This window comes from Gymnoscopelus braueri (genome assembly GCF_963280865.1).
Source record: "Gymnoscopelus braueri genome assembly, chromosome: 1".
Taxonomy (NCBI): Eukaryota; Metazoa; Chordata; class Actinopteri; order Myctophiformes; family Myctophidae; genus Gymnoscopelus; species Gymnoscopelus braueri.
In genome coordinates this window covers 42,502,320-42,521,291 of record NC_137603.1, presented here as the reverse complement: position 1 = coordinate 42,521,291, position 18,972 = coordinate 42,502,320, and the positions used below count along the sequence as shown (strand labels likewise).

At 40.8% G+C, this 18,972-nt stretch overlaps 1 protein-coding gene across 1 annotated transcript in view; it reads left to right on the top strand.

Annotated features, from left to right (window-relative positions):
- Positions 1-18,972, top strand: part of LOC308084653 (uncharacterized protein) — a 36,474-nt gene that overhangs the window by 10,760 nt on the left and 6,742 nt on the right. Inside the window, exons 10-32 of the mRNA XM_080427436.1 lie at positions 226-469; positions 672-943; positions 1,196-1,373; positions 1,485-1,681; positions 1,903-2,071; positions 2,684-2,880; positions 3,167-3,410; positions 4,091-4,164; positions 4,447-4,690; positions 5,794-5,867; positions 6,135-6,378; positions 7,366-7,439; positions 7,690-7,933; positions 9,060-9,133; positions 9,415-9,658; positions 10,355-10,428; positions 10,673-10,885; positions 11,153-11,365; positions 12,140-12,352; positions 12,617-12,835; positions 13,101-13,284; positions 16,813-16,940; positions 17,024-17,273. Coding sequence (XP_080283562.1) covers positions 226-469; positions 672-943; positions 1,196-1,373; positions 1,485-1,681; positions 1,903-2,071; positions 2,684-2,880; positions 3,167-3,410; positions 4,091-4,164; positions 4,447-4,690; positions 5,794-5,867; positions 6,135-6,378; positions 7,366-7,439; positions 7,690-7,933; positions 9,060-9,133; positions 9,415-9,658; positions 10,355-10,428; positions 10,673-10,885; positions 11,153-11,365; positions 12,140-12,352; positions 12,617-12,835; positions 13,101-13,284; positions 16,813-16,940; positions 17,024-17,273 — 4,267 coding nt within the window. The remainder of the gene's footprint in view (positions 1-225; positions 470-671; positions 944-1,195; positions 1,374-1,484; positions 1,682-1,902; positions 2,072-2,683; positions 2,881-3,166; positions 3,411-4,090; positions 4,165-4,446; positions 4,691-5,793; positions 5,868-6,134; positions 6,379-7,365; positions 7,440-7,689; positions 7,934-9,059; positions 9,134-9,414; positions 9,659-10,354; positions 10,429-10,672; positions 10,886-11,152; positions 11,366-12,139; positions 12,353-12,616; positions 12,836-13,100; positions 13,285-16,812; positions 16,941-17,023; positions 17,274-18,972) is intronic.

Sequence of the window (18,972 nt, the reverse complement as noted above, 5' to 3'; positions counted from 1 at the left end):
ATACATGCCCCCTACAGATAACGATTATAAATGTCTCTTAATTTATTTCATTGATTAATCTTAGATTTTATTTTCTGTTTAACTCTTCAAAACTGCCTGTAAATTCATTGCACCGTGGGATTGAAAGTTGTCAAGAGTCTGTCTCCAACCTCCTCACTCCACCTTTCTTGACCCATCTATCTCACAATGCCATTTAGTAACTGTTATTTGGCCTGTTCTTTTCAGACACCGGAGGTAGATTCGTCTTGTAGTATTCCTAAGGCCAGAAGTCCACCTCTGAATGCTCAGACTAAAGCAAAGGGAAGACAAAAATGTCCAAAAGGTCAACCAAGGACCCGCAGAGAGAACAGGACTCCAGCCAAAGGCCGGCGTAGAAAGGACCAAGAGATAGAGGGTAGTGATGCCAACAGTCCACCACAGTGCGTCATACCCAATTTTGAGCCACAAGAGTTGGATTCGCCAGAAAAAGGTATTTTATATAGGTGATATGTGCCATATAGGTCACTTTATTATACTACTTTTATAAACGATGGCTATTTAGTATTTTAACTATCTAAATGTTTACTTGAACATAGGAGATTTAGCGCATGCCAGCACAGTGAATTTACGAGTTAAGGTTAATGGACATATGTTTGGGTAACTGAAATTCGTTGCTGTTTCTTTCGTCATAGACATCTCTGACTTTATGACTGAGATCTCTTCAACTCTACCCACAGAATCATCACAACCATTGCTACGCAGCAGTTCTCTTCTAAGAAAGCCCCCTGAGAGTTCTTTACCAACCACGCCAACGAGAGGCGATGGACAACCATGGAACACACCAGAAGCCTCTGTGAACTCCACACCAGACTGTAGATCCTTGGCTGCCAGTTCATCACCTATTTCAGTGTTTCCTGATGGAGCCGAAGAACAGGAACTAGGAAATAATAGACACTTCAGTCAGGTATTTAATGCTGCATTGTGTGATACCCTACAGATAATGATTAGGATTTGCTCTTGATTCATTTACTGTTTAATCTTTTGATTGTTAAGGTTTTAAATATTTTGATTGTTAAGGTTTTAACTCTTCAAATTGCCTGTAAATTATTTGCACAAGTTGTCAAGAGTCTGCCTCCAACCTGCTCACTCCACCTTTTTTGACCCTTCTGTCTCACAATGCCATTTAGTAACTGTTATTGGGCCTGTTTTCTTTCAGACACCAGAGGTGGATTCATCTTTGAGCATTCAGAGGTCGACCTCTGGCCTTAGGAATAGTACGACTATTCAAAGACTAGCAAAGGGAAGACAAAAATGTCCGAAAGGTCAACCACGGACTTGCACAGAAAAGAAGCCTCCAGCCAAACGCCGGCGTAGAAAGGACCAGGAGATGGAAGGTAGCGATGCCAACAGTCCACCACAGTGTGGCAGACCCATGTTCATTACTGTTTGTTTTGTTATAGACATTTCTGACGTTTTGATGGAAATCTCTTCCACTCTTCCCACAGAATCATCAGACCAGTTGATACGCAGCAGTTCTCTTTTAAGCGAATCCCCTGAGAGTTTCTTACCAACCACACCAACGAGAGGAGAGGAACAACCATGGGACACACCAGAAGCCTCTGTGAACTCCACACCAGACTGTAGATCCTTGGCTAACATCCCACCCCCTATTTCATTGTCTCCTGTTGGAGCCGAAGAACAGGTAATAGGCAATAATAGGCCTTTCAGACAGTCAGGTATTTAAAGCTGTATTGTGTCATACATGTCCCCTACAGATAACGATTATAATTGGCTCTTAATTTATTTAATTGATTAATCTTAAGATTTTTTCTGTTTAACTCTTCAAAACTACCTGTACCGCTTTTTTGACCCATCTATCTCACAATGCCATTTAGTAACTGTTATTGGGCCTGCTCTTTTCAGACACCAGAGGTGGATTCATCTTTGAGCATTCAGCGGTCGACCTCTGGCCTTAGGAATACTACGACTAAAGCAAAGGGAAGACAAAAATGTCCAAAAGGTCAACCACTGACTTGCACAGAAAAGAAGCCTCCAGTCAAACGCCGGCGTAGAAAGGACCAGGAGATGGAAGGTAGTGATGCCAACAGTCCACCACAGTGTGGCAGACCCATGTTTGAATCCCAGGAGTTGGGGTATCATATTTTACATGGGTGTTCTGTGCCATATTTGTCACTTTATTAGTCTGATGAGCAAGATTTTAACCGGATGTCAAGAGTTGCCATGCAATCCTATCACAGAGGATAAATGATTATCTGTGACCCAGCGTGAGCTAATGGGGATCATCATGGGGCCACACACACTTTACAGCACAGCTCAAAAAACATATCTGGTCTGATATAGATTGAAAATGAGTTGAGTGCAAATTTAGAATCTTCAATTGCTTATCTATCATTCCCCTAAAGTCAACACTGAAATGGGCTTAATAAATATGAAAATAATGCTTACATAAAACGAGTCTCACCGTTCACCAGGCATCTTTGATTTCATATGGCTATTTAGATTTTTTAACAATATATAAAAGTATAGTTGAACATAAAAGATTTCGCACGTGCCAGCACAGTGAAAGTAAATGAGTAATGTATTATGGATGGACATATGTTTGGCTGAGTGAAATTCATTGCCGTTCGTTTTGTTATAGACGTCTCTGACGTTTTGATGGAAATCTCTTCCAATCTTCCCACAGAACCATCAGACCAGTTGATACGCAGCAGTTCTCTTTTAAGCGAAACCCCCGAGACTTTCTTACCAACCACGCTAACGAGAGGTGAGGGACAACCATGGGACACACCAGAAGACTCTGTGAACTCCACACCAGACTGTGGATCCTTGGCTGCCATCCCACCCCCTATTTCATTGTCTCCTGTTGGAACCAAAGAACAGGTAATAGGAAATAATAGACCTTTCAGACAGTCAGGTATTTAAAGCTGTATTGTGTCATACATGCCCCCTACAGATGACTATTAGAATTGTCTCTTAATTTATTTCATTGATTCATCTTATTTTTTTTAAATCTGTTTAACTGTTCAAACTGCCTGTAAATTAATTTGCGCATTGGGATTGAAAGTTGTCAAGAGTCTGCCTCCAACCTGCTCTCCACCTTTTTTGAGCCATCTGTCTCACAATGCCATTTAGTAACTGTTATTGGGCCTTTTCTTTTTTTTTTCAGACACCAGAGGTGGATTCATCTTTGAGCATTCAGCGGTCGACCTCTGGCCTTAGGAATACTACGACTAAAGCAAAGGGAAGACAAAAATGTCCAAAAGGTCAACCACAGACTTGCACAGAAAAGAAGCCTCCAGTCAAACGCCGGCGTAGAAAGGACCAGGAGATGGAAAGTAGCGATGCCAACAGTCCACCACAGGGTGGCAGACCCATGTTTGAATCCCAGGAGTTGGATTCACCAGAGAGAGGTATCATATTTTACATAGGTGTTCTCTGCCATATACTGTAGGTGACTTTATTAATCTGGTGAGAGAGATTTTAACCGGAAGTCAGAGTTACAATGCTATCACAGAGGATAAGTGACCATCTGTGACCTAGCATGAGCTAATGGCAGGGATCATCACGGGCCCCACACACATAACAGCACAGCTCAAAAACCACATCTGGTCTTATTTAGAATGAAAATGAACAATGTTAAGTGCACATTTAGAATCTTCAATTTCTTATCTAGCATTCCCCTAAAGTCAAAACTGAAATGGGCTTAATAAATATGAAAATTATGTTTACGTACATACTGTATATCTTGCCAGGTTTATTTCAAGATTCTAGAAAAGGGAGACATTCCACTGTTCAATCACATTAGATTACACATTGCTAAAAGTCTGTCTTATAGACAGTTGCATAACTTTCTGTCATGTCAAGTCCAAATTAAAAGATAAAACTATTTAAAATGACCATACAGTGGTTGTAAAATGAGTCTCACTGTTGGCCAGGCATCTTTGATTTCATATGGTTATTTTGATGTTTTAACAATCTCTAAAAGTTTAGTTGAACATAGGAGATTTGGCGAATGCCAGCACAGTGAAGTAATGGATTATGGACATATGTTTGGGTGAGTGAAATTAATTTACTGTTTGTTTTGTTATAGACATCTTTGACTTTTTGAACGAGATCTCCATCCTACGCCCTATTTCATTGTCTCCTGTTGGAACCAAAGAACAGGTAATAGGAAATAATAGACCTTTCAGACAGTCAGGTATTTAAAGCTGTATTGTGTCATACATGTCCCCTACAGATGACTATTAGAATTGTCTCTTAATTTATTTAATTTATGTATATATATATTTTTTATCTGCTTAACTGTTCAAACTGCCTGTAAATTAATCTGCGTGTTGGGATTGAAAGTTGTCAAGAGTCTGCCTCCAACCTGCTCACTTCACCTTTTTTGAGCCATCTGTCTCACAATGCCATTTAGTAACTGTTATTGGGCCTGTTTTTTTTCAGACACCAGAGGTGGATTCATCTTTGAGCATTCAGCGGTCGACCTCTGGCCTTAGGAATACTACGACTAAAGCAAAGGGAAGACAAAAATGTCCAAAAGGTCAACCACAGACTTCCACAGAAAAGAAGCCTCCAGTCAAACGCCGGCGTAGAAAGGACCAGGAGATGGAAAGTAGCGATGCCAACAGTCCACCACAGGCTGGCAGACCCATGTTTGAATCCCAGGAGTTGGATTCACCAGAGAGAGGTAACATATTTTACATAGATGTTCTCTGCCATATACTGTAGGTCACTTTATTAATCTGGTGAGAGAGATTTTAACCGGAAGTCACGTAGGGGTGTGCCGATACACTAATTTCACCAAACGATACGATACGATATTTGGCTCACAACTTTGATACGATACGCACTTTTTTTATTATGAAAAATATATGGGGGAGAAAAAAAGCAAATGCAAACAAATAATTCAGTTTTTGCATTATTCAGATATGCGAACTTGTAGCTTTTCAGCTACAATAGCCGTTTTGAATCCAAATAGGGCAATAGTGTGACACCTGACCCGAAAAAAAAAACATGTTGTCACACTTTTCACCTCGGGCTGTTTGCATGCCTGATTATTATTATTGAAAAAGAAAAAAAAATCAAAACGATTTTTTTTTCTCAAAACGATACATATCGTCACGAAAACGTATCGCGATAGATCGCGGGACGATATATCGGCACACCCCTAAAGTCAGAGTTGCAATACAATGCTATCACAGAGAATAAGTGACCATCTGTGACCTAGCATGAGCTAATGCCAGGGATCATCACGGGGCCCTTAACAGCAGAGCTCAAAAAACACATTTGGTCTTACTTAGAATGAAAATGAAAAAACAATGTTAAGTGCACATTTAGAATCTTCAATTTCTTATCTAGCATTCCCCTGAAGTCAAAACTGAAATGGGCTTAATAAATATCAAAATTATGTTTAAGTACATACTGTATATCTTTCCAGGTTTATTTCAAGATTCTAGAAAAGAGTGACATGCCACTGTTCAATTGCATTAGATTACACATCGCTAAAAGACTGTCTTATAGACTGTTGCCTAACTATCTGTCATGTCAAGTCCAAATTAAAAGATAAAACCCCATTTAAAATGATCATACAGTGGTTGTAAAACGAGTCTCACTGTTGGCCAGGCATCTTTTTTTTCTTTTCATATGGCTATTTTGATGTTTTAACAATATCTAAAAGTTTAGTTGAACATAGGAGATTTGGCGCATGCCAGCACAGTGAAGTAAATGAGTAATGGATTATGGACGTATGTTTGGGTGAGTGGAATTCATTTGCTGTTTGTTTTGTTATAGACATCTTTGACTTTTTGGACGAGATCTCCATCCCACCCCCTATTTCATTGTCTCCTGTTGGAACCAAAGAACAGGTAATAGGAAATAATAGACCTTTCAGACAGTCAGGTATTTAAATCTGTATTGTGTCATACATGTCCCCTACAGATGACTATTAGAATTGGCTCTTCATTTATTTAATTGATTAATATATATTTTATCTGTTCAAACTGCCTGTAAATTAATTTGCGTGTTGGGATTGAAAGTTGTCAGAGTCTGCCTCCAACCTGCTTACTCCACCTTTTTTGAGCCATCCATCTCACAATGCCATTTAGTAACGGTTATTGGGCCTTTTTTTTCAGACACCAGAGGTGGATTCATCTTTGAGCATTCAGCGGTCGACCTCTGACCTTAGGAATACTACGGCTAAAGCAAAGGGAAGACAAAAATGTCCAAAAGGTCAACCACAGACTTGCACAGAAAAGAAGCCTCCAGTCAAACGCCGGCGTGGAAAGGACCAGGAGATGGAAAGTAGCGATGCCAACAGTCCACCACAGGGTGGCAGACCCATGTTTGAATCCCAGGAGTTGGATTCACCAGAGAGAGGTATCATATTTTACATGAGGGTTCTCTGCCTTATACTGTAGGTCACTTTATTAATCTCGTGAGAGAGATTTTAACCGGAAGTCAGAGTTGCAATACAATGCTATCACAGAGGATAAGTGACCATCTGTGACCTAGCATGAGCTAATGGCATCATCACGGGGCCCTTAACAGCAGAGCTCAGAAAACCACATTTGGTCTTACTTAGAATTAAAATGAAAAAACAATGTTAAGTGCACATTTAGAATCTTCAATTTCTTATCTAGCATTCCCCTAAAGTCAAAACTGAAATGGGCTTAATAAATATCAAAGTTATGTTTTCGTACATACTGTATATCTTGCCAGGTTTATTTCAAGATTCTAGAAAAGAGAGACATGCCACTGTTCAATTGCATATTACACATCGCTAAAAGTCTGTCTTATAGACCATGGGTTCCCAAACTTTTCAGCCCGCGACCCCAAAATAATGCGGAAATTGACTCGCGACCCCACCTAAATCTGGAGGTCATTTATACACATAAACTTGCACTTTCGGTGCGCATTTGTAATGTATTATAATGGTAAAATGTTCCATTTGTAATCATTTTTAGATTGTATTTCATCCATTCTGTTGAATTTAAAGTAAAAAAAATAAACGTTTCTTTTTTTTTTTTAATGACACAAAATAATCTCGCGACCCCACCGTCAGTCTCCCGCGACCCCAACTTTGGGAACCCCTGTTATAGACGGTTGCATAACTATCTGTCATGTCAAGTCCAAATTAAAAGATAAAACCCCATTTAAAATGACCATACAGTGGTTGTAAAACGAGTCTCACTGTTGGCCAGGCATCTTTGATTTCATATGGCTATTTTGATGTTTTAACAATATCTAAAAGTTTAGTTGAACATAGGAGATTTGCCGCATGCCAGCACAGTGAAGTAAATGAGTAATGGATTATGGACATATGTTTGGGTGAGTGGAATTAATTTACTGTTTGTTTTGTTATAGACATCTTTGACTTTTTGGACGAGATCTCCATCCCACCCCCTATTTCATTGTCTCCTGTTGGAACCAAAGAACAGGTAATAGGAAATAATAGACCTTTCAGACAGTCAGGTATTTAAAGCTGTATTGTGTCATACATGTCCCCTACAGATGACTATTAGAATTGGCTCTTTTTAAAAAAAAATCTGTTCAAACTGCCTGTAAATTAATTTGCGTGTTGGGATTGAAAGTTGTCAAGAGTCTGCCTCCAACCTGCTCACTCCACCTTTTTTGAGCCATCTGTCTCACAATGCCATTTAGTAACGGTTATTGGGCCTTTTTTTTCAGACACCAGAGGTGGATTCATCTTTGAGCATTCAGCGGTCGACCTCTGGCCTTAGGAATAGTACGACTAAAGCAAAGGGAAGACAAAAATATCCAAAAGGTCAACCACAGACTTGCACAGAAAAGAAGCCTCCAGTCAAACGCCGGCGTGGAAAGGACCAGGAGATGGAAAGTAGCGATGCCAACAGTCCACCACAGGGTGGCAGACCCATGTTTGAATCCCAGGAGTTGGATTCACCAGAAAGAGGTATCATATTTTACATGAGGGTTCTCTGCCTTATACTGTAGGTCACTTCATTAATCTGGTGAGAGAGATTTTAACCGGAAGTCAGAGTTGCAATACAATGCTATCACAGAGAATAAGTGACCATCTGTGACCTAGCATGAGCTAATGCCAGGGATCATCACGGGGCCCCACACACTTTACTCTCTCACTGCCAGACTTATTTCTGGCTATGTGCACAGCTCCTGCCAGCGATTTTTCGATTTTTCTTACCTTTTTGAAGTAGTCAAAGAATATTTATCTCCAGTATGATCTATCCCCTAATGGTTGTTAATCACAGAGGATTTCACTGTTTCCGAAAGAAAAAAAAGTAATCACGACCTCCCGTTCGCTTTTATATGCCTTTGAAAATGGCATGTCTCGGCCAAAAATACATAGTAAAAGAAAAAGTACACAGGAGCCGAGATACAGGATTTTTAAGTAATAAGTTAAACAGGAAGTGAATGGAGCAGTAAATCTTCGGATCGCGTGATCTCTGGTTCTGTGTGAAAAAACGTTTTTATTTTTTCAAAACTAGTCCAAACTCGTCCTTGGCAGCCAGGGCGTTAAGTCGTCTTTGGTAGTAAGAGAGTTAACTGCAGAGCTCAAAACCCACATCTGGTCTTATTTAGAATGAAAATGAAAAAACATTGTTAAGTGCACATTTAGAATCTTCAATTTCTTATCTAGCATTCCCCTAAAGTCAAAACTGAAATGGGCTTAATAAATATAAAAGTTATGTTTACGTACATACTGTATATCTTGTCAGGTTTATTTCAAGATTCTAGAAAAGAAAGACATTCCACTGTTCAATCGCATTAGATTACACATCGCTAAAAGTCTGTCTTATAGACGGTTGCATAACTATCTGTCATGTCAAGTCCAAATTAAAAGATAAAACCCCATTTAAAATGCAGTGGTTGTAAAACGAGTCTCACTGTTGGCCAGGCATCTCTGATTTCATATGGCTATTTTGATGTTTTAACAATATCTAAAAGTTTAGTTGAACATAGGAGATTTGGCGCATGCCAGCACAGTGAAGTAAATGAGTAATGGATTATGGACATATGTTTGGGTGAGTGGAATTCATTTGCTGTTTGTTTTGTTATAGACATCTTTGACTTTTTGGACGAGATCTCCATCCCACCCCCTATTTCATTGTCTCCTGTTGGAACCAAAGAACAGGTAATAGGAAATAATAGACCTTTCAGACAGTCAGGTATTTAAAGCTGTATTGTGTCATACATGTCCCCTACAGATGACTATTAGAATTGGCTCTTAATTTATTTCATTGATTCATCGTATTTTTTTAAAATCTGTTTAACTGTTCAAACTGCCTGTAAATTAATTTGTGCGTTGGGATTGAAAGTTGTCAAGGGTCTGCCTCCAACCTGCTCACTCGCTTTTTTGAGCCATCTGTCTCAAAATGCCATTTAGTAACTGTTATTGGGCCTGTTTTTTTTCAGACACCAGAGGTGGATTCATCTTTGAGCATTCAGCGGTCGACCTCTGGCCTTAGGAATACTACGACTAAAGCAAAGGGAAGACAAAAATGTCCAAAAGGTCAACCACAGACTTGCACAGAAAAGGAGCCTCCAGCCAAACGCCGGCGTAGAAAGGACCAGGAGATGGAAAGTAGCGATGCCAACAGTCCACCACAGGCTGGCAGACCCATGTTTGAATCCCAGGAGTTGGATTCACCAGAGAGAGGTAACATATTTTACATAGATGTTCTCTGCCATATACTGTAGGTCACTTTATTAATCTGGTGAGAGAGATTTTAACCGGAAGTCAGAGTTGCAATACAATGCTATCACAGAGAATAAGTGACCATCTGTGACCTAGCATGAGCTAATGGCAGGGGTCATCACGGGCCCCACACACATAACAGCACAGCTCAAAAACCACATTTGGTCTTATTTAGAATGAAAATGTTTCAATGTTAAGTGCACATTTAGAATCTTCAATTTCTTATCTAGCATTCCCCTAAAGTCAAAACTTAAATGGGCTTAATTAATATGAAAATTATGTTTACGTACATACTGTATATCTTGTCAGGTTTATTCCAAGATTCTAGAAAAGGGAGACATTCCACTGTTCAATCACATTAGATTACACATCGCTAAAAGTCTGTCTTTTAGACGGTTGCATAACTTTCTGTCATGTCAAGTCCAAATTAAAAGATAAAAACCCATTTAAAATGACCATACAGTGGTTGTAAAATGAGTCTCACTGTTGGCCAGGCATCTTTGATTTCATATGGCTATTTTGATGTTTTAGCAATATCTAAAAGTTTAGTTGAACATAGGAGATTTGGCGCATGCCAGCACAGTGAAGTAAACGAGTAATGGATTATGGACATATGTTTGGGTGAGTGGAATTAATTTGCTGTTTGTTTTGTTATAGACATCTTTGACTTTTTGAACGAGATCTCCATCCTACGCCCTATTTCATTGTCTCACGTTGGACCCAATGAACAGGTACAAGAAAATGATAGACCTTTCAGTTAGGTATTTAAAGCTGCATTGTGTGATACATGCCCCCTACAGATTATAATTATTGTTTGGTTTTCTTTAACTCTTCAAACTGCCTGTAAATTAATTGAGTCTTCGGACTGAACTGAACGTTGTCAAGAGTATGCCTCCAACCTGCTCACGTCACCTTTTTTGACCCATCTGTTTCACAATGCCATTTAGTAACTGTTATTGGGCCTGTTCTTTTCAGACAGCAAAGGTGGATTCATCTTGTATTATTCCTAAAGCCAATGGTCGATCTTTGACTGCTCAGAGTAAAGCAAAGGGACGACAAAAATGTCCAAAAGGTCAACCACGTACCTGCACTGAAAAGAGGCCTCCAGCAAAACCCCGGCGTAGAAAGGACCAGGAGCTCTCCATCCCACCCCCTATCTCATCGTCTCATGTTGGAGCCAATGAACAGGTACAAGGAAATGATAGACCTTTCAGTCAGGTATTTAAAGCTACATTGTGTGATACATGCCCCCAACAGATTATGATTAGGATTTGTGCTTAATTTATATAATTGATTAGTCTTTTTTTTTTTTTTTACTCTTCAAACTGCCTGTAAATTAATTGCATCTTTGGACTGAACGTTGTCAGTCTGCCTCCAACCGGCTCTCTCCACCTTTTTTGCCCCATCTGTTTCACTATGCTATTTAGTAACTGTTATTGGGCCTTTTCTTTTCAGACACCAGAGGTGGATTCTTCTTGTATCATTCCTAAAGGCAATGGTCGACGTTCGACTGCTCAGAGTAAAGCAAAGGGAAGACAAAAATGTCCAAAAGGTCAACCACGGACCTGCACAGAAAAGAGGCCTCCAGCAAAACCCCGGCGTAGAAAGGACCAGGAGATCTCCATCCCACCCCCTATCTCATCGTCTCATGTTGGAGCCAATGAACAGGTACAATTGATTTGAAGATGCTTTACTAACTTTTAAAGCCCAAAATGGTATTGCCCCTCAGTACATTACGGACCTGCTGCGTCCTTATGATCCACCCCGCAGCCTGAGATCCTCAGAGGAGGCCCTCCTACAGGTCCCCAAGACACGCCTAGCCACAAAAGGTGATCAGGCTTTTGTCGTACAAGCACCTAGGCTATGGAACGCCCTACCCATGGCAATCAGAAAAGCCAATTCTCTGGCATTTTTTAAAACACATCTGTTCAGGAAAGCCATCCCCTAGATCACCTCATTTGCCATAATTGTGTTGTGTATGTCTGTATCTGTTTGTTTGTTGATGTGGGCAACAAGTTATTAAGTTATTTTGGTATCCTTTTAGTTTGCTGTGTTTTCTTTATTGCTTTATCGTTTTCTTTATTAACTTACTTGTTAACTATATTATTTCCTTATGCTTTTTTAAACGTGCATGTTTTATTTTACCTTACTTATACATTTTATGGTCCAACTGCTGTTCAGCACTTTGTAACTCATGTTTTGAAAAATGCAATATAAATAAAGTTATTATTATACATGCCCCCAACAAATTATGATTATGATTTGCTCTTAATTTATATAATTGATTAGTCTTTGTTTTTTTAACTCTTCAAACTGCCTGTAAATTAATGCATCTTGGGATTGAACGTTGTCAGTCTGCCTCCAACCTGCTCACTCCACCTTTTTTGACCCATCTGTTTCATAATGCCATTTAGTAACTGTTATTGGGCCTTTTCTTTTCAGACACCAGAGGTGGATTCATCTTGTATCATTCCTAAAGCCAATAGCCGATCTTCGACTGCTCAGAGTAAAGCAAAGGGAAGACAAAAATGTCCAAAAGGTCAACCACGGACCTGCACAGAAAAGAGGCCTCCAGCAAAACCCCGGCGTAGAAAGGACCAGGAGATCTCCATCCTACCCTCTATCTCATCGTCTCATGTTGAAGCCAATGAACAGGTACAAGGAAATGTTAGACCTTTCAGTCAGGTATTTAAAGCTGCATTGTGTGATACATGCCCCCAACAGATTATGATTATGATTTGCTCTTAATTTATATAATTGATTTGTCTTTGGTTTTTTTAACTCTTCAAACTGCCTGACAACGTTCAGTCCCAAGATGCAATTATTTACAGTCTGCCTCCAACCTGCTCACTCCACCTTTTTTGACCCATCTGTTTCACAATGCTATTTAGTAACTGTTATTGGGCCTTTTCTTTTCAGACACCAGAGGTGGATTCTTCTTGTATCATTCCTAAAGCCAATGGTCGACGTTCGACTAAAGCAAAGAGAAGAGAAGCAAAGAGAAGACAAAAATGTCCAAAAGGTCAACCACGGACCTGCACAGAAAAGAGGCCTCCAGCAAAACCCCGGCGTAGAAAGGACCAGGAGATCTCCATCCCACCCCCTATCTCATCGTCTCATGTTGGAGCCAATGAACAGGTACAAGGACATGATAGACCTTTCAGTCAGGTATTTAAAGCTGCATTGTGTGATGCATGCCCCCAAAAGATTATGATTTGCTCTTAATTTATATAATTGATTAGTCTTTGGTTTTGTTTAACTTTTCAAACTGCCTGTAAATGAATTGCATCTTGGGACTGAATGTTGTCGAGAGTCTGCCTCCAACCTGCTCACTCCATCTTTTTTTTAACCCATCTTTTTCACAATGCCATTTAGTAACTGTTATTGGGCCTGTTCTTTTCAGACACCAGAGGTGGATTCATCTTGTGTTATTCCTAAAGCCAATGGTCCAGCGCCAAATGCTCAGAGTAAAGCAAAGGGAAGACAAAAAATTCCAAAAGGTCAACCACGGACCTGCACAGAAAAGAGGCCTCCAGGAAAACGCCGGCGTAGAAAGGACCAGGAGAAGGAGGTTAACGATACCAAGGGTCAGTGTGGCAGTCCCATTTTTAAATCCCAGGATTTGCATTCACCAGAGAAAGGTATCATATTTTATATAGGTGTTCTGTGCCATATTGGTCACTTAATTAAGTTTGGAATCTCCAAGTGTATATTTATCTCTCCCCTAAAAGTTGAAACTGAAACAAGAGTTAAAGGAGAATACCGGACAAATTAAGTGTTGTCTTTGATGTCTCGTTACTCACCTATTGACGTGAAAAGTGGCGTTATTTTTTTCCATCGATTCCCCTGTCGTCATTTTTTAAACCCCCTCCGTTGTCATAATGGGAGCGCGTGGGTTAGGGAGATTCGTCTATTATAACCGATGCAAAGTTGTTTTTTTCTCTACTGCTAGTCATTGTGGAGTCTCATGATAGTCAAACATGAGAGTAGCTAGCCTGAGAGGCTAGCGCTACTGCCGAACGACTTAACACTGGTTGCTTGTTTCAAGAACCTGGCAACACGAGTTGCCAGGTTCTGGAAAGAAACAAGCATCAAGCATCAAGCATCGGTTATAATAGACGAATCTCCCTAACCCACGCGCTCCCATTATGACAACGGAGGGGGTTTAAAAAATGACGACAGGGGAATCGATGGAAAAAAAGAACGCCACTTTTCACGTCAATAGGTGAGTAACGAGACATCAAAGACAACACTTAATTTGTCCGGTATTCTCCTTTAATGCATGTAACTAAGGCTCTATGAATTCCCGATGACCGCCAGAGGGCGGTGTTTTCAACACCTGGATATTCATCGAGCACACGTGCATTGGTCGAGATTTTATACCAACAAAGTGACTCGTGAGGTAGGCTACCTTTCATAGGTGCGTCGCACACATTGAACATGTTCATGGAATCCTCTCGTCGGGATTCCGAGTGTCAATCAACTCTGGTGTTCATCCGGAATTCATAGAACCTTAGTTACATGCGTAACTCTTGTTCTATTTCATTCCTCCTGACTGCCAGAGGGCTGTGTTTTCAACACCTGGATGACTCATACCAACACTAGGAATCTGCACTTACTGAACATGAGTTGCAGGTCAAAGAGGCCGACAACACTGCCATTGCCACGGGATGATGGGTGGCCACATTAACCCTAAACGGACAAATGTGCAGGAAGAAGCCCATGTTGCTGCAGCACAGATTCTCCGTCAGTCAGTGGCACACCCTTCATTACAGCCCAGGAGGTGGAAACACGCCTGGTCGAATGACATTTCACACCTTGAAAATGGCATCAACAACTCAGTGTGAAAGTCGTTGCTTAGAGACAGCACAACCTTTCCTGTGCCCTCCATAACAGAGAAACAGTGCGTCTGACTGTGGACAGTGGAAACGCAGCCGTCTCATCCACATACTTTCTCAGGACACAACAACCTAACGTTAGGATGCAATTCCCCTGCCCCTGCCTGTGGGGTAAAAGCCACCAATCTTATTGGCTGGTTGATATGAAATTCTGAAAGCCTTTTGGGAAGGAAAGAGAGATTGGGCCACATAGTAACCCCAGACCCATCTGAAGTCCACCGCAAATAGTCCCTAGCAACAGACCGGGCATTGGGTTCCTCCACTCCCTTGGCAGATGTAATGACGAGGAGAAAGGCTTAACAGACAGCCACCTGAGATCGGCCCTCTCAAATGGTGGAGAGCATAAGGCCTCCAGAACCTCCCACAAGGGTACCCGAGTGACCTGCGGAGGGTGTAACCTTAGAGTTCCCCTCAGGAAACGACTCGCCAAGGGATGAGATCCCACAGTATGATCAGTACACCAGCACATGCCGAGCTGAGATTCCGGCAACATACACTTTGATTGCGAGGCTGAGAGCCCCTTATCCAACAATGCTTGCAGATACCTGAGCAACATTGGCACCGAGCATATGACTGGATCCACATGTTGGCCCTCACACCAACTACAAAATAATTTCCACCTGTTGGCATACAGCACTCTAGTACAGTGGTTCTCAACCTTTTCAGGCCGTGACCCCTCAAAACAATCATATTTGAACTGGGGACCCTCAACCCTGTTAAGCTTGGAATGTAGGAGTTGAGGCATTACATTTAGTTTGACTCGGTTCTACAGATAAATATTGTGAAAACAGCAGATCTACAAGCTCATAACTCCTCGCGTGGTATTGTGAGCTTTTCTTCTATTATATTTTACCAATGTTTGACCAGTTTTTATTGTATAGTTTGATTACTTTTGATGCATGTCATGGCACACATTATGTGGCCTTCATCAAAACCACTCTTTGGCACCCCCTAGAGGCGCTTGCTGCAAAAAAGCCCAGTGATTGGCATTAAGCCATTTCAGCTGTGCTGAGCTCATTGATTTCATCACACCTGAATCTTAATTTGTTTGTTGAAAAGGAGTTTCTTAACTTGGACAGAGCTCCTCATTCTCTTCCCTACATTTGAGCCTTGGAGAGCCTTTGCTTGTGAGTTTGTTTTGTAATTCATGTGGCTTCGTGTTAAAAGATATTTTATGTTGCTGTGGTTAAAAATACTAAACTAACATGCTTATTGTAATAATGTGCAAGGAGAATATTGTAAAGTCGCCACCTGATTGGCCAACCGTCGCTGTCAATCACAGAACGATGTGCGACGACGCTGATAGGCTCGTCCATTTGGTGTACACAGCCAATATTGCAGAATGGGCGATCAGGCCAGACTCACTCCTGAAATCAAATGGAAATGAGATTTCCGGAGGGAGGGTTTACCAGGCTAGAGAAGATACAGTAAAGACTGGAAAGTTACTCCTGTGTTCGACTCTTTGATTCAAATGATGATGTTCGCTATCTGTCAAGGGGTGTAGCAGGGACACGCACCTTTCTGAGACAGAATAATCTAATGCATTTCATGGTTATTTTTCTTTTTTTTTACGTCTTAAAGTCCTTAACCCATTAAGATCTGAGGCGATTCTTAAAAATGTTTTCTAAATCCTAACAGTTTTTTGAACATTTTTTTTAAAAAAAAATCAAGATTTTTCAAAAATAGCAGATCTACAAGCTCATAGCGCGGCACTCGGTGCCGCACTATGAGCTTGTATATCTGCTATTTTTTTAATAGCCAAAGAAATCTAAAGTGACACAGATGCGTTCCAGGTCTTAATGGGTTAAATTGTCACTTCACTGTCATCTAGGGTCAGGAGGAATTAAATAGGGTCAGGAGGAATTAAATAGAACTGGCTTGTGAATGTGAAAATAATGCGTACATATCAAGCCAGGTCTATTTCAAGATTCTAGAAGGAGACTTGCCACTGTTAAATCAAATTGTCTGATTATAAATCATGTAAAGTCTCTTTCAAACGGTCGCGTAGTAAAGTTATGATCAACCCTGTCATGTGAAGTCCAACTTAAAAAATAAAATCGAGTTAAAACTATTGTAGTTTTAAAACAAGTCACCATTTACCAGGCATTTTATATTTCGATGTGTTTGAACTATATTTGTAAGTTTACGCAGTGAAAGTAGTAGATGAGTGATTGGTTATGGTCTGGACATAATTTGTTGCGGTTTCTTTCGTTATAGACATCTCGGACTTTTTGCTGGAGATCTCTTCAACTCTCCCAACAGAATCGTCAGACCAACCCACCCTTTCAATGTTACCTGTTGGAGACAAAGAACAGGAGCTAGGAAATGACACACTCTTCAATCAGGTATTAAACCGCCTGTAAATTTCTTTTGACCCATCTATCTCACAATGCCATTCAGTAATTGTTATTGGGCCTGCTCTTTTTAGACACCAGACTTGGCGACGTGTAGTACTCTGAAGGCCAGAAGTCGACCTCTGAATGCTCAGTCTACATCGAAGAGAAGACAGAAAGGTCCAAAAGCTCAACCACGGACCTGCAGTGAAAACAACAGGTCTCCAGCCAAACGCCGGCGCAGCAGAAAGGAACAGGAGCTAGAGGGTAGAGATACCAACAGTCAGCCACCACAACGCTGCAGACCCAGATTTGAACTCCATGAGGTAGAGTCACCAGCAAAAGGTATGCCAGTTTATTATGGTCATTAGCTAGATTTAAAACAGAACTCAGAGTTGCAATGCAATACTACCACAAAATGTGATCAACAGTATGCGACCCATCATGAGCTGATGGGGAGCATCACAGGACAACACACTTTACAGCAAAGTTCCAAAACTAAATTTGGTCGGACTCCTCACAAAAAGTTTAGAAATGTAACTTTAGTCGATTATTTCTCCCCTTCAATAATACCTATTGGTCATCACAAATGTCTTGTAATCTGCAACTGTAATACCAATCAAAAAAGTAGTAATCCTATATTGGCTTACGGGAGGCTGGCCGGCGGACCTCTGACGTCACTCTGACTCAGACATAACCATAAACAAACCTCATACGCCCATATATAGGCAGGACCACGGCCACGTCACTGACTCAGACATAACAATAAACAAACCGGATACGCCAATATATAGGCATGTCAGTATGACTCAGACATAACCATAAACAAACCCAATGTGCCTGTAGCGCCCAAGTCCTATACTAGGTGCTACTGGTTGCCGAGGGAGTTCTGACGTGTGCTCAAATAACTGATGTCGAAAACTTGTCCGTGAGTTCATAAATAAACGCTTATTATCTGTAGCTTTACTGCCAATCACTTTTAGCATATACACTGATTACAGACATAAATAAATAAACTTAAACGCACAGGATACCGACCACCAGCTCTCGTAAACACAGTCAAAAGCTGTTTGCCACTGGCAACACCTGCGCTTGATTACAGATCCTCTTTAAGTACCTAGGCAACCTTGGCCTTGACCGTGCCCTGCGGTGACGTCATCAAATTAGAAAAGAGTGAAAGGGCTCTTACAGTGCCCATATATATGCTTATGGAGATCCCCTATGCACATAATAATGGTCATATGCATATATGGGACCGACCAACTTCAAACTGCACACATTGGCAAGGGCTCGAGGGAGTTCGGATATGTGGTTGTCCAGAACAGCCGATCCGACCCGATATGTCAATTTCCTGGCATATATGGAGATATCCAGTTGTCCAGAACCGCCGATCCAACCAATAGGCCCATATATGGGCATGCCAATTTACAAGGTATGGGTATACTAATGACATCAGTGATCTCCATATATGGGCACAACAGGGACACAGGTAGACAGATGGAGATCTCCATATATGGGCACAAAAAGGACACTGGCAAAGCCCCTGACATTATGACTCAGACTATGGCCCAAACTCTAGATGTGAGGGTAGATGTGTAGCAGCCCAGAACCTCAAGTTTATTATGAAGACCTCTAGTCTTCATAATAAACTACATTTGCAATTTGAGACACTCTAGCTTGCTAGAGCAGAAACTCACATATTGACAGCATGTTGAAAAAGCAGTGATAGCTGTGGGAGTACACACACGCATTTGCTCATGCACAATTGGTCTGGCTCACATAAGTCACATTTAGCTTAATTTGGTCTCTGACCTGAAATGTGTTAACAACACTCTTTGAATGAAAGGATAGATTTCTCATCCTGAGCTCCAGGTATTCAAAGTAAAAGTAAATAAATGAATGGGAAATGAACTTACGGCACCTAAGCCTTTAAAAAAGTGGGAACTTACTGTTATTTCTATAACATCATAATACCATACTATAGCACTATAACATCATAATATCATACTATAGAATCTGTATTGTATTTCAGTGTTATAACCCC